This window comes from Papilio polytes, unplaced genomic scaffold (genome assembly GCF_000836215.1).
Source record: "Papilio polytes unplaced genomic scaffold, Ppol_1.0 DF820711.1, whole genome shotgun sequence".
Taxonomy (NCBI): Eukaryota; Metazoa; Arthropoda; class Insecta; order Lepidoptera; family Papilionidae; genus Papilio; species Papilio polytes.
Window position 1 is genome coordinate 305855 of NW_013528493.1, and position 14458 is coordinate 320312.

A 14458-nucleotide genomic window follows, 5' to 3' on the forward strand; every position below is an offset into this window, starting at 1 on the left:
GTAACTCATAAATTTAATATTTTTTTTGCCTCAATAAATAATGATTTCGCGAAAAAATATAAAGACAATAATGTTGTCGTGATATAACAACATGCGTAAAACTCAAAACATCGAGCTGGCGCCGGAAACTAGGAAGTTTCCCGTAGCGAAATAGTTAGAGGTGACTTTTCCTAGGAGTATGGTACAAATGAGTGATCTCCTACCAAGTCTATTGAGTCGTGTATTAACGAGAAATATAATGTAGTGTATGCCTGGTCTTAATAATATTGAACGATATATTTTATTAACTTTAATATTTTAATGATAAATTTTCGCATACGTATTAGAACAACACGTATTCATATGAAATATTGAACAGATAGTGAATCTAATTAGGTCATAAGCACAAGGTGCATTTGCCAACAAGCAATTAAACAAAGTGAAACGACTGTTATTGTGTTTTTTAAGCATACCTCAGTTGACAATTAGGATAATCGTTGGTAGAGCATTTTGCCACCTGACCTATTAGCACGCGTTGAACGGGTGGAGCATCAGTTGTCGTCTGGGGCTGACGGTGACCGCTTGCCTGACAACATGGATGCCAAGGTAACATAACTGATTTGACAGCTTTCTTAATTGTCTATGGTTCTAGATACAACTGATAGGACTGCAACAAGCGTACTCGTAGCTTCAGAACAAAGTAAGACAGTATTAATTCAAGACACGAGAGATATTTGAATAGCATTTTTCATTATTTTCAACAAGGCGTCATGTATTTTAAATGTATTTCTGATCATAAACCCAACACAATTATGAATTTCTAAAAATCCATGTTTAAGTTAAATATAAATGTTTTTTGGGATACGTATTTCATTAAAATATTTATTGGTTTTGATTATTTAACTGTAAGCGGTGTTTATTACTCCACGATGCCAGCGCTTAGTGGCAAGATTGAACGTGCTACCATAAGTTTCTCAAACTAAGAGGGTATTGGCGTTAGAAACAAAATTATTCTACAATAATCTTCCCTATTTATTGCATTTTCTAATATAACTTAATGTTTTTTTAATTCAGGGCAAGGAGAAGGGTATTCTTAAATTGGACCCTCGTCCACGAGTGTTGGTGGAATCGAAGTCGGAACTAACGCCTCAGGTAAGGTACATTTATACTATTGGTATTTTTGTTACTGAGGATATCATCAATTCAATTATTGACATTGCTAATTTAAGTTATTAATTGAGCGAAGCAAATATACTTAAATGGAGCAAAAGATAAAGTCTCTCATTCCGAGATGGTGTTACTATTCATAACATTAGAATCCATCTATTTTAGTAAGAAAGTAGATAAATACGTCGAATCAAATTTCATTTTTGTTTTTGAATCGATTATTTAGAATGTAATTCACGTCGCTACTGTTTAAACCTAACCGTGCAATATATGTCCGTAATCAGTTCAAAGAAAATTGCCACAAAACACCGACCACAAAACATTTGTAATTAGGACGGCAATCAGGGTGCGGTACGGCCTCGCTAAATAGCAGCGAATTTGCATCAATTAATCGAAGCACAATAGTTAACTAACGCGTTATAAAGGTTTTAAATGCTAGCTTTTTAATTTTCATGGAAAAGCTTGGTATAAATCGTATCAAAGAATGACGCGTGAATCACGAAAGCTTCGTGTAAACGGTGATTTTGATGCTCGAATACTGAAAAGAAAGAAAAAGAAAATTATACTTAACAAATATATACACCAGTTCATTGTATTAAACTTTATAAATAAAATTGTATTTAGAAATATGCTAGGCTAGTTATTCAATAATAACTAGGATGTCTCTTTTTGATGGCTTTTAACCAGCAGGACCATGCTAAAGAAACTTCACAAGTGTAACATTAGCACTAGAAACAAAATTATATTGTCGCAAACAAATCAAATAAAATATGACTAAAAGCGAATCCTCCTCATTTGTGTCCAATGAAATCAGAAGAATACTTCAATGGACTATAAGCAGCAAGAAATCATCCACCTAATTACTTTTTGGTCGGCTTGTTACGACAGTGAAAAGCCACGGTTATAGTAAGGTAATTTAATAGACAATAAAACCTAATATGTTAATGTAAATGAACATTTCCAATTCGATTTTGACCGACATTTACAAAAAAAATCACTTCTTAATTATGGTGACTGATATAAACGCAAATGGGGTTTGGGGCTGTGAGGGTGTGCTTGTTAATGGAATGAATGAACAGGGCTGCCTCTCAAATTACCATTGTTAATTATTTCACACCTAGTTTTTGTTTTATAACCTTAACTAAAACTTGTGCAGAGTACGTAACATTGACTAATTACCTTTTGTGTTAATATAAATCGCGGTTGTTTTGTATGATATATTATTGTTACTTGCCTAAGAACAAAATATTATTATTGTATAATATTTAGATTACTGATCACGCACCAATGGTTTAGATTTGTGAAGAGAACAGAAATAAGCTGCCGTGTTTCATTGCTTCTTATCCTCATAAACTGAATTTCTTTTACTTTTTTTGCTAGGAGGCTTTTTAGCTGGCGACGCCGTGCCATTTTTAATATCTGATAAATGATAATTTGCTATTTTTCCTCAATGACACCTGACTTAATTTGTAGTATGCTTGATTTTATGGTGATTAACAACTTTTACTGCTACTCAATAACGCGGCCCACAGTCTCCACAGGGACAGGCTAAAAATTTGGCTAAGGCATTGACCATGTGGTTCACGCTGAGCCTTGAGCCCATTGTTATAATTTTTTAATATAATTACTTAATGAGACACTGAAATTATTTAATATGATGACAATAAAGAGGTTATTTTATTATTTATTTTGTCAAAATTATTTACGAGATATCAAATTATGTCTTGATCATATTAATTGTCAGTATCGGCAGCCCTTGGCAGCATAGTTAATCAGAGTTAACTATTGGCGTTCGCTCATTGACTCCCATGGAAGACTGACTGCTCTCGGTCACGGCACCAACTGAGGTGTGGTTTTCTCAAGAACACCTTTTGTTTCCATAGAAAATTCATTTCTAATTAACAACCAAAAAACTAAAATTTTTATGACATATTGTTATGGTCTAGTTAAATTAAAAAAAAAAAAACATAATTTACAGCTCTTCCGTGTAACAACAATAAAATCTATGTCAATGTGCAATTCGTTTGTTCTCTGTGAATTTATAAAAGTAAATATTGGTTAGATTTTTTAAGAATTCGTTTTCATGTAAATTCGTTTGCATGGTTTACTTTTAGTTTGATGATTCGTGTTTGTATTGGGCTTAGAAACCGCTAGTAATGTATTAAAATAAATTCATAACAAAAAACCTCAGCTATTTTATATATTGCTAACACATAACTTCAACTGCTCGTTTGTGTAACTGAATGATGTCAAAATTTATACATAGCGTTAAAGTTCAAAAAGGTTATCGTTGTTTTTTTCCTAATATACCAAACAATTTAATAACTAATAGATAAAAACTAGTTTATAGATAATGTAATAATGTCACATAAATTATAAAATTACGAACTATCGATATGAATACAAAAAAAATTGTTCATTAAATAAAAATGTTGATCATTGGATTCGCAACATCCTAGTATTTATTTTGATTTATTCTGTTTTATTTTCATGTTAAATTCTAGCAATTAGTATCATTCTAAAAAAGATTTAGAAAATATTTTACTTATAACATGATGTAATTTTTTAAAAACGCCTTTGTAGTTTTGAAAAGACTCTCTTTCTAAAACAATAGCGATTTTTACTGATTGTTAAAAAAAAAATTACACAAAATTTTAATTTTGTTAGTATCTATCAATCCTGTACCTGTGTATAATCGTTAACTATGTGATTTATTAGTCGGTAAGCGATGTCTCGCCCAGGTTCAGTTCGCTATCGGAAACGACAGTTCAACTGCTGCCGCCACTTCGATAAGTGCACAACTTTTCGTGTTAGAAAAAACTGCGGGTCAGTGAAAGTAAAACTACTATAATATAACTCTATTATAAAAATAAAAAAGTAATTCCCAACTTTGAACAAAAGAAAGTTTAGAAACTTTTGGTTTTTAAATAGAATAAATCTTTTTGAGATTAAGAATTAGTTATGTTTTTTTTTACGTAATAACGAAGTTTTCCAAAATGCCACTGTAAAAAAACAAAGTTAATTAACATCGGACAGAAAACAATTAAATCATAGTAATTGCTGTCATGTTTTGAGTAATGAAAGTGGAATATAAAACTAACCATTAATAAAGGACCTGCCATGTCCACGACATATTTTTTTTTTTTACATAAAAACAAACAAAACATAAGCCCAGTTCACTTGTTAAAATATTATTATTATAATTCTATTGTTGGACACATAATTTTAATTTTGTCTCTTGTATTTATGGAACGCATAAAAGGTATAATTTTTAATAGTTTCTCCGCAGTTGTTTTTCCGATTATTCTATTGAAAAATATGAAAAATCAAGAATAGTAATGGTGTATCGCCTATCAGGGTTCATGTGATCGTCCACCGTCGTCACCGCAGCCTTCAGTAGACCGTCTCTCGGTGACCTGGGCCGACCCTGGCAGCATGACTTCTTCTGGAGTCAATTTATTCCATCTACCATCGGAGACACCGATTAGCAATGAAGTCAAATTCTCACCAACAGCTGGAGGTAAGTAGTAAATTATATTGATTATCAATAACTATTGTATTAAATTATGTATGATTTAATTGTTAAACTCAAACTAAGCTTTTAATGAAAGTTGGAGCATATTTTCCGTGTATAACGTAAGTTGTAAAATTTTAAAAACGTTTAAAATTAGAAGTGTGTTTACACTTTACAATGTGAAAAAATGGATTTTACATTAAGTGTTATACTCTATGTACTTAAAACCATTTTGTAATAATTAAAAAGAAACGTAATTATGAAACATAACACTTCAAAGGGGATTAAGGACTCACTTCAAAGTGAGATTAAGGACGATTTGGCGCGATTCCTGCTTGTTAGTCTTGTTTACTGGTTTATTCGACACATATTTTCTTACCACTAGAGGTATCAGAAGATGAAGATTACTCCGCAAGCTTGAGCGCAGTGTTGCGTCAGCGACGTGCGAGCGTGCGACGGTCCCGGAAAGGCCGTAGCAGGAGACCATCATCTCCCTTCTTACCTGATGAAACTCGATCTAGGAGGCGTTCTTCGATTTTTACCACCAGTTCCGGCGAGTAAGTACAATACGGGGCAACTAAGTTAATCCATTAAAATAGCTACATATTAATCTTAGTCTTCTGTCGCTATGTTTGATTCTATTTATAGTGCTCCTAACATAAGAATAATATTTTTTTCAACAGTACAGCGATTTCTATTGACGAAGTACCACTGGTGACACAAGAGCAGATTTTCGAGAACATTCATCTTCACAAAGAAGTGCTTGGCTCCGTGAAGCAGCAACCTTTAGGCATGCGACGCAAGTTAAAGATTGTCCATCAGGTAATTTGTTTCAATTTCGAACAGTACCTCTGAAGAACATTTTTTTATATAACTCTTGGTTTACAGGCTAAAGGTTATATAAAACGGCATGAGGGCCAATTACAGGAGAGACTTGCACAATCAAAAAGCACGCGTGATATCTACGCTCGTTTCAATATACTGATAGCTACGGTAATTTCCTTTTTTCACTTCATCGTGGTTTCAAAGTGTTGTCAACTCTTAATAATTTTCCTATCGCCTTTATCTTACAACTACTTTATATTTACAAATAAGGCTTGTTCAAAGTTTTTTTAAAGTATAATCATCATAACAGACTACAACAAAACAATAAATAAAAAAATATATTTATTGCTATAAGAATTTAGTGTAATAATAAAAGGATTGATTTTAATAAATGAATAACAAAGCGGCCTTTATGGTGATGTAATTCTATATGTACAGAAATGGCAGCAGCTAAAACGGGAAGCGGCCAATACGTCCAACTTGCTTATACCTTGGGAACTACGCATCAAGGAAATCGAATCTCATTTCGGATCGGTTGTAGCGTCCTATTTCACTTTCTTAAGATGGCTCTTTTGGGTAAACCTCGTCATCGGCTTCATTTTACTTGTATTTGTCATCACACCAGAGGTATTCAAATATATAAAGCATTTTGACTTTTATTTTTGAGTAATACGGATACTTGAGCAAAAGTAGCAATAAAGGTTTTAAATTTACAGTATTTAACGGCAAATCCTTCGCAAGATGGCGAGAGGAAAATCATTATGGAAGAAGAACGTCGCAACTCAACTAATCTACTTACTATGTGGGAGTTTGATGGGGTCCTGAAATATTCCCCAATTTTCTACGGATATTATAGCAATGTAGAAAGGCCAGAATATCGGATGCCACTCGCCTATTTCCTTACTGGTTTAGTTGTATACATTTATAGCTTCGTCGCTATATTGAGGAAGTGAGTTAAATATATCTTTTATGGATACGATGCAAGACGGGCCTTTCGATAGTTTCATTTTGTGACATGAAACATTTTCCCTGTTGTGTATTTAAATAACTTATGCGAAACAAACTTCCAGATTTCGTTATGAAAATTCCTAAGATCCTTTTCACGTTTTATTCGAATGTGCTTATATTACGATGACTTATAAGTTCGGCCTTTGTTTTTTTTGATATCCAATTCTAAAATCCATTTATTTTTAGAATGGCTGAAAACTCAAGAATGTCCAAACTATCAGAGAAAGAAGATGAATGCATATTCTCTTGGAAACTTTTCACCGGATGGGACTTTATGATAGGTAACGCGGAAACAGCTCATAATAGAATTGCATCTGTTATTCTTGGTTTTAAAGAGGCATTGTTAGAGGAAGCTGAGAAAAAGAAAGACCCTAGAAAGTGAGTATCTTGAGTTAATATTTAGTTAAAGTCATGTAAATATCGTATGTTCTCTGAAGTACCGTCTTAATTAGGTGCTCAGAGAAATTTCACATCACATTCGATACCTGATCAGCTTAATTTTTTTTTGTATCCACTATCAAAAATAATTGATTATATAATTAGTGATCTTAATGTGAAGTAGAGTTATTAAGTAATTACATATTTTTTACAGTTGGCGTATTATTTCGCTACGGGCGCTCGTTATTATTTGCGTTATCATTCTTCTTGGCCTCTCGGCATACGTTGTTGTAACAGTCGTAACTAGATCTGATGATAATTCGAAGTCTCGAAATTGGTTAAGAGAGAATGAGACAACTCTTGTAGTGACTGCAATCTCACTAACCTTTCCAGTGTTCTTTGATTTATTGGGATTATTAGAACACAATCATCCTCGAAAACAATTAAGATTACAATTGGCAAGGTAATCTTTTTAATAAAATCATTTATACTTTTTAACTACCGAATCTGAGGCTAATTAAAATACATCTTTTTCAGAATCATGTTGTTAAATTTACTGAACCTTTATTCTCTAATTTTTGCTCTGTTTAGTAAAATTCAAGGCATGAGCGCTGAATTAGATTCGTTACAACCAAGTTTTAATATGAATGCGTCATTTATGGCGGATAACGCTATAGATTTAGGTAGATCATCAATAAATAGCGTCTCAAGTACGTGTCATGAAATTATTATACCATGTTTGCCATGTCATTTACTATCGTCATCAGATAAAGTTCCAACAGAAAGTACTATGGTTGACTTTACTTCAACTGTAATATCACAACCAACAACAAAGATTAAAAGCTTAGCAACCCAAAAGTTCTTGAAAGAAACAAAATCAATTGAACCGGAAAATTTAAAAATATATGAGGAAGATGAAAATAAAATTATGAATGACAAAGGAACTATAGATAACAGTATTTTACTGCTCATGGAAGAACTTGATAGATTAAGAAACATAAGTACGTTGACGAACGATTCTGTACTGTTCTATGAAAGTACAACTGAAGATTTTGAAAATAATGAAACGACATATTTTGATACAAGTACGGATTCTAGTTCGTTATCAAGTAGTGATCGATTAACTACAAACGAATACAAAGACATTTACTCGGATGCAAACTCAACTAATGATTTCGTTTCAACAACTGCTGAGTATGTTGACAAAGAAGAGACAACGACACTAACTGATTCAAATGTTATTAATGAAATAACAGAGAATACTTATTTTAATTGGAATACAGCGCCAGCATCTCTAAGTAGTTTACAAAGTGAAACAAAACTAACAACAGAAGATTCAGTAGAAAGGTCTGAAAGCATTAATTTACCTTCAGTAACGACTTATGTCACAACTGTAGTATACAATGATATAAATTTAAGTTCTACCAAAGAAACAAAAATTACCGAAAAAACAAATTATCCGAATTATGAACGTTCAGATATGTACACAAATAACATTTTTAACAATACTACTATTATCGACAAAAGCAAATGGGAAGAAGATCAAAATGAGACGATAATTCCATCTTTTTCAACAACAACTATGATAAGTTATTTAAACAACTGTAGAAACCTCTCATTTAATTGTTCGTTTAATTGTAATGGCAAAAATATAACGAAAGTGTTTTTTATGTCCAATTGTACCATATCTGATATTAAATGTTATGTCAATCAGTGCGAGTATAGACAAACTCAAAAACATGTAACAACAAACCAATTTAACTTCACTGCTATTGATAAAGTATACTACGAAAATAATAGAAAAATGTATAACTTAACAAAAGAAACCAAAAAGAAATTACTAAAACTGTGCTGGGAAACAATGTTTGGACAGGAGTTGGTAAAACTAACCGTTATGGATTTGGTAACATAGTTTATATTATTTTGTTTTACAAATTTATTAAGAAGCTTAAATTGTACGACCTAATACAATTTCACTAATCGTTTCCAGGTGGTCGGGTTACTTGGAACGTTATTTTTAGATTTCTTCCGAGCTTTATTTGTCCGATACATGAACCAATGTTGGTGCTGGGATTTAGAAAAGAAATTTCCAGAATATGGTGATTTTAAAATTGCCGAAAACATATTGCATTTAATAAACAACCAGGGAATGGTATGGATGGGAATGTTTTTTTCACCTGGTCTTGTTATTTTAAATGTTTTTAAATTAATGACTTTAATGTATTTAAGATCGTGGACTGTTATGACTTGTAACGTTCCACACGCTGTTGTCTTCAGGGTATCTAAAAGTAATAATTTTTATTTGGCGTTATTATTAACAATGCTATTTCTCTGTGTTTTACCTGTTGGATACACGATCGTGTGGGTAAAGCCTTCTTGGCACTGTGGCCCATTCTCGGAATATGAAAAAATTTATCACATTTTAACAAACAATATTTACAAATTACTCCCAAAAAGCTTAAATTTTGCTCTTGAATACATTGCTTCGCCCGCAATAGTCATTCCATTACTTGTTCTTCTAATACTAATTATATATTATCTTACGTCACTTACTAACTCGTTACGAGAGGCTAATAATGATTTAAAGGTAAGGTTAATTATTGACATTGTTAATTCTGGCAATTTTTGTTTAGTTTTATATTGGGCCTTAAAATAATAAACCTTTTAGATTCAATTGCGACGTGAAAGAACAGAAGAAAGAAGAAAAATGTTTCAATTAGCGGACACAAGAAGACGTACAGGATCATCTAATGTTGAAAACACTCCTTTTTCACGTTGGAAGAAAGCTTTGCCAGCTCTCCCAGTTTCTAAATCTTTTGACTCGGATGATAGAAAGGCGGCTGAAGAAAATAAAGAACATTCGAAGAATTTAAAACGTAAAGGTAATAAACTCTATGCTGAGTGCATACATTTAATTATTTTCCGGTACTCATCTATTCATTCATTCATTCCCAATATTACAATATTTCTATTTTTTTGTTTGTTACCAGGTGGTATATTCGCTAAAATTGTTGGGCTTGCACTAGATAAAAAGCCTGAAGTGGAAATCACTTTGCCATCTTCATATAACATCGATGGTGATACCGACACTGACTTCTATGAAATCTTACCCAAAGAAACATTAAAAACGAAAGATACGACAGTTCCAAAAATATCTGACCACAAGAAGAAGTCTAACGTCGAATTCAAGTCTAATGATAACGATATTATGAAATACAAAAGTGAACAAGGTTGTCTTAAAGTTAAAATTGAAAAGCTATGTGAACGTACTGAAAAGAAAGCTGTTATGGAAAAATTGAAAGAGGACAAAATCATTGAGGAGGAGTTTACATCAATTCCATCTAAAACTATAATTAAAAAATCGAACAGTAACAATGACGGTAGAAAAAAATGTTTTAATAGAAAACAAACGTCAGAGTCAAGCACACACTCAAGACAATCAGATTCTATAAGTTCTGTTATACCAGTAATAACTATAAGTACAACAGAAAGTGACGACGAACAGTTACAATATCCTAAAGTTGTAGGTGAGCAGAAAAAGAACAGAAGCGATATAAATTCAAGTCCAAAGGAAGAGTTATCTAAGACAAATAGAAGTAGTACAGACTTAAAATCACTCCGAAGACAAAGCAGTGTTGACAGTATAAATGATAATAAAACGCCAAAGGAAAAGAAAACTGAAGATGGATACAAATATCAATATTCAATATAATTATGAAATATATTGTACTACGTATTGCTTTGCCCGCTGAGTGTAGATTTCAGCTTCTTAAGACTTTCTTCACATCAATGTCTATGGACAATTCCTTAAATTTCTCTATTGACCTTGTTTTAACTATTTGAATATTATGTGCCTAGTTAAACACAAAAATTTAAATCAAGAGTTTTTAATCTTTTCACACCACTAGGTTTAAAAAAAATTGTGTAATTCACGCATTAGCGCACAAAATGCACACAAAATTGTAGTGTAATAGTAATGCTTTATTGTAAATCAATTAAAATTTTTCCTATTTAATATTTATTTTATTTCATAGAAAATATGGAGTAGTACACTTATATAGAATCGTGTTATTTATTTTTTATTTAACAAAAATGTTTACTAAGTAGTAATAGTAACATTAAAGTTATTTTAAGACGAGTCTCTTTGCATATTGCATGCATCATGACACATTCTGATATTTTCTTAAGGTTTACAGTTAATTTTACGAAAATAATAAGTTATGAATTGATTGCATCCGAGAACGAGAATCGATCATATGCACAAACAGGTCGGCGCTCAAGCTATCTCTTCTCTGAATTAGTAGAAAAAAAATATCGTACGCTACCCTTCCCGAACCCTGAGGCGTAGTATCGGCGCGTGGAACTTCACTCGGTGGCTGGCCGGCGTGCGCGCAACATGGAGCGTGCTGTCGCGCTCCTATTTTTATGTTTAAGCGTCGCGCGCGCAGAAATATTGACACCCCCGTACTTTAACTTAGCACTCGGAAAGAAAATTACCGCGACAGCGACGTGCGGCGATGAAGGCTCGGAGCTGTACTGTAAGCTGGCCGGCGCCAACGCCGACCACGACGAACATGTGATACAAGGACAGGTATTTTTTTTTCTTTATTACTCATTCACCTTCTAAGAATTTTGTGACAGTTAATAATATTATTGTTTACCTTTTTATGTGCCAATATGGCGCACCGCCCGTGACTTTAAGCAGACGAATATCTTTTTTATTTTAATTGTTGTATACTAAATTAAGTTGCATGCTTAAATTCTATTTTTCTTTTTTTAATTGTGCTAGATTATATTTACGAACGTTGCAAATCTTCCTATCGCAAGATGATTGAATGTCTATTAATACAAATGTTATATGTTATAGAATTTCTATGTAATTACATATTAGGGTACCACGACCAGACAAAAAGTTTTATTTCTCATTTCCTCATAATTTGATAAAGTTAGCCGCAGCTTCCAGCGAGAGTAGCCAATAGCAGCCTAAACGGGAACTTGCGATAACACTGTTATCTCAAAAGCGTCGCGTCCTGTTAGCCAACCATACTGATAATGGAAACGGTCTCGTCGCCTCTTCATTACGAAACCAAAACCTACAAACCAGTTCATGTGGATCTTTTAAAATGTGACCTCTATTGTTATTAATACCTATTATTCTCTATCCTTAATTCTTATAAGAAGAATAACGGACAATAAAGTTATTCCCGTTCTCACGTATATCTTTTCCGTTGCGACCTTGTATTCTGGAGTGTCTTGGCTGACATCATAACTAATTATGATGCGATAAAGACGTATTATCAAGAAAATAAAGGCCCGTGCATAGCGTAAGCCTTAGGGAATCTAACTAAAGTGCCGAACGTAAAGTTGCAGTTATTTTAACAAAAAAGACCTTTAAATCTGTTTATTTTTGTTTTCGGGTGCACTAACTACCTTTGCATATTAATTACCCCAACTGGAAAACCTTTACACAGAATATTCAGTTGAGTTTTTTTTAATTGAGGAAACTTTTACTGTATTTGATTCAATTCAACTGTTCTCAATAATTCAAACATGAACATCCATACCCATTTCGCTGGGATCAGCGATCTGTTAACCAAAGAATATAGAAGTGTTTATTCAGGACACATCATTAGCATATCTATAAAATAATATACAGATGAAACTGAATTATGTCATCAGATACAATATTTACTATTAGAACCGGTACAACTGGTCACATTTTTATTTTAATACCAATCCTGTTTTTAAAATCTAGCTTTTGATGTCTCTTCTCGGTTCTGATAGTTGTTCGAATTTACAACTTCACATATATTTAATACAAGAAGTCAAAGAGCCACGTAAACGAACATCGAACCTACATAACACAACTATTAAAAATGTTTGCTAAGAAAAGTTCCCAGTGTTACTCTCCTACGGGAGAGGGGACTGCTCCTGTTCCCCTAGACACTCCAAAAGTTAGATCCATATTAATAGTAGCTGACCCCTAGCCGCCTAGATCTTCAACTAACGCTGACGCTCTCCTATTCATCTATAAATTTTTCGTTCCATTTTGTTGTATTGAGATGAATCTTTTTGTATAGTTTGTTAAATAGAATTAACATAAAATTTAGAATTGTAAATTAGTAACAAAGTGGTATGTATATCTCACAAACTTCACGACAAAAGTTCATTCATCGTTATCCAGAGATAGTGAGTTCATAGGTTAACAGAACATTTGTATAGGCCATTACACTTTAACGTAATAGTATAAAAATGAAATACCATTACGACAAATAAGTGAGAAGTGTTAGAAAAATATAATGAAACTAGCTTTCGCCCGCGACAATGTCCGCGAGGAAATTAAAACATATCAGTAGCACATGTGTACATCGACGTTAGCAAAGAATAACATAAATAGAAACATTTGTATTGTTGTATGGAAAAACTCAAAAAAGTTTTCTCTCGCCATTACAAGACTACATCTTACTAATGTTATAAGCATGAAAGTTTACATGGATGGATGGATGTTTGTTAGAGTTATCATTAAGTTTATTCCTAGTTTTTTTTTATAACTAATTTGAACTTTTCCAAATTAAAAAGGTATGCCATTGTTTTTCTTACAAACATTTTAAAACCTAAATAAAGTACGACTATTCAAAAAAACTGTACGATATTTTGTCATTAGCAACTAATGCCAACCCAATTAACCATATCTAGATAAAAAAAAATTAGGAGTAGACAACTCCCATTAAATGTCTTCGTGACAATTCGGGGAACGTCGTTTGTGTTCGGCACGACTCTATGTATTTTTGCGGACATGTGGTGGCCAAATGCGTTTGCGCATCCATACCTATACCGATCTTTTGTTTCGCTCCAATCTCACACAATGCCGTTCAAATTTGAATGGTCTTTTTGTAGGCACATGCTATTCGCGTGTACCGAAAAAGAACGAGTTTGTGAATGAAGGGATTTATTGGGTGTGTTGAAAAGATCCCTTTCTTGTTAAGAAAGTGGAAAGATAAAAGATAAAAATTCACTGAAATATTGACACTGTCCCCACTTGTATAGGAAAATATTCTGGTAATTGACTTTAATGCAGTTTTTAACACAAGAGTGAAAAAACTAATCATGTTTGTATAAACCTTAACTGGTAGTTAATAATTTCAAAACTTAATATCCATATCTCTTTGAAATGTCAGTGCAAAAGATATACATATAGGCTCGAAGACGTAACACACATACGGGATATATGTACAACAAACATACTAAAACAAGGTTAGCTACGAAAATCTGACAGGAATATTAGTTGAGTCCTAATACTATAATTATTATCAGGTTTGCGACATTTGTGATGCTAACAATGAAGCAAAGAAACATCCACCGGAGTACGCAGTTGACAGCATGGAGACCTGGTGGCAGAGTCCGCCCCTGTCTAGAGGAATGAAGTACAACGAAGTCAACTTGACTATTGACCTCGGCCAAGTAAGTTTCTTATTCACCACATAGCTCTACCACTTTTTACGCTTATATTTAAGGTTAGTAAGCAGTGATCGCTATACAAAGACTTCTGGTTTAAATGTTACAACAGAATATATTGTGTTATAGATA

The 14458-nt window shown here is 32.9% G+C and overlaps 2 protein-coding genes across 2 annotated transcripts in view; both read left to right on the forward strand.

Moving 5' to 3' along the window:
• Positions 1-443: 443 nt before the first annotated feature.
• On the forward strand, positions 444-10807 carry LOC106110203. The gene is made up of 14 exons (XM_013291934.1): positions 444-585; positions 1054-1131; positions 4504-4666; positions 5046-5217; positions 5344-5482; positions 5549-5653; positions 5924-6112; positions 6202-6434; positions 6680-6871; positions 7086-7334; positions 7409-8774; positions 8862-9458; positions 9540-9753; positions 9862-10807. The coding sequence occupies exons 1-14, from the start codon at positions 574-576 to the stop codon at positions 10581-10583; spliced, it is 4431 nt and encodes a 1476-aa protein (XP_013147388.1). The 5' UTR covers positions 444-573; the 3' UTR covers positions 10584-10807.
• Positions 10808-11202: 395 nt separating this feature from the next.
• LOC106110239 (laminin subunit alpha) overlaps positions 11203-14458 on the forward strand; it is a 28800-nt gene continuing 25544 nt past the window's right edge. The window contains exons 1-2 of the mRNA XM_013291983.1: positions 11203-11462; positions 14186-14332. Coding sequence (XP_013147437.1) covers positions 11268-11462; positions 14186-14332 — 342 coding nt within the window. The 5' untranslated portion in view covers positions 11203-11267. The remainder of the gene's footprint in view (positions 11463-14185; positions 14333-14458) is intronic.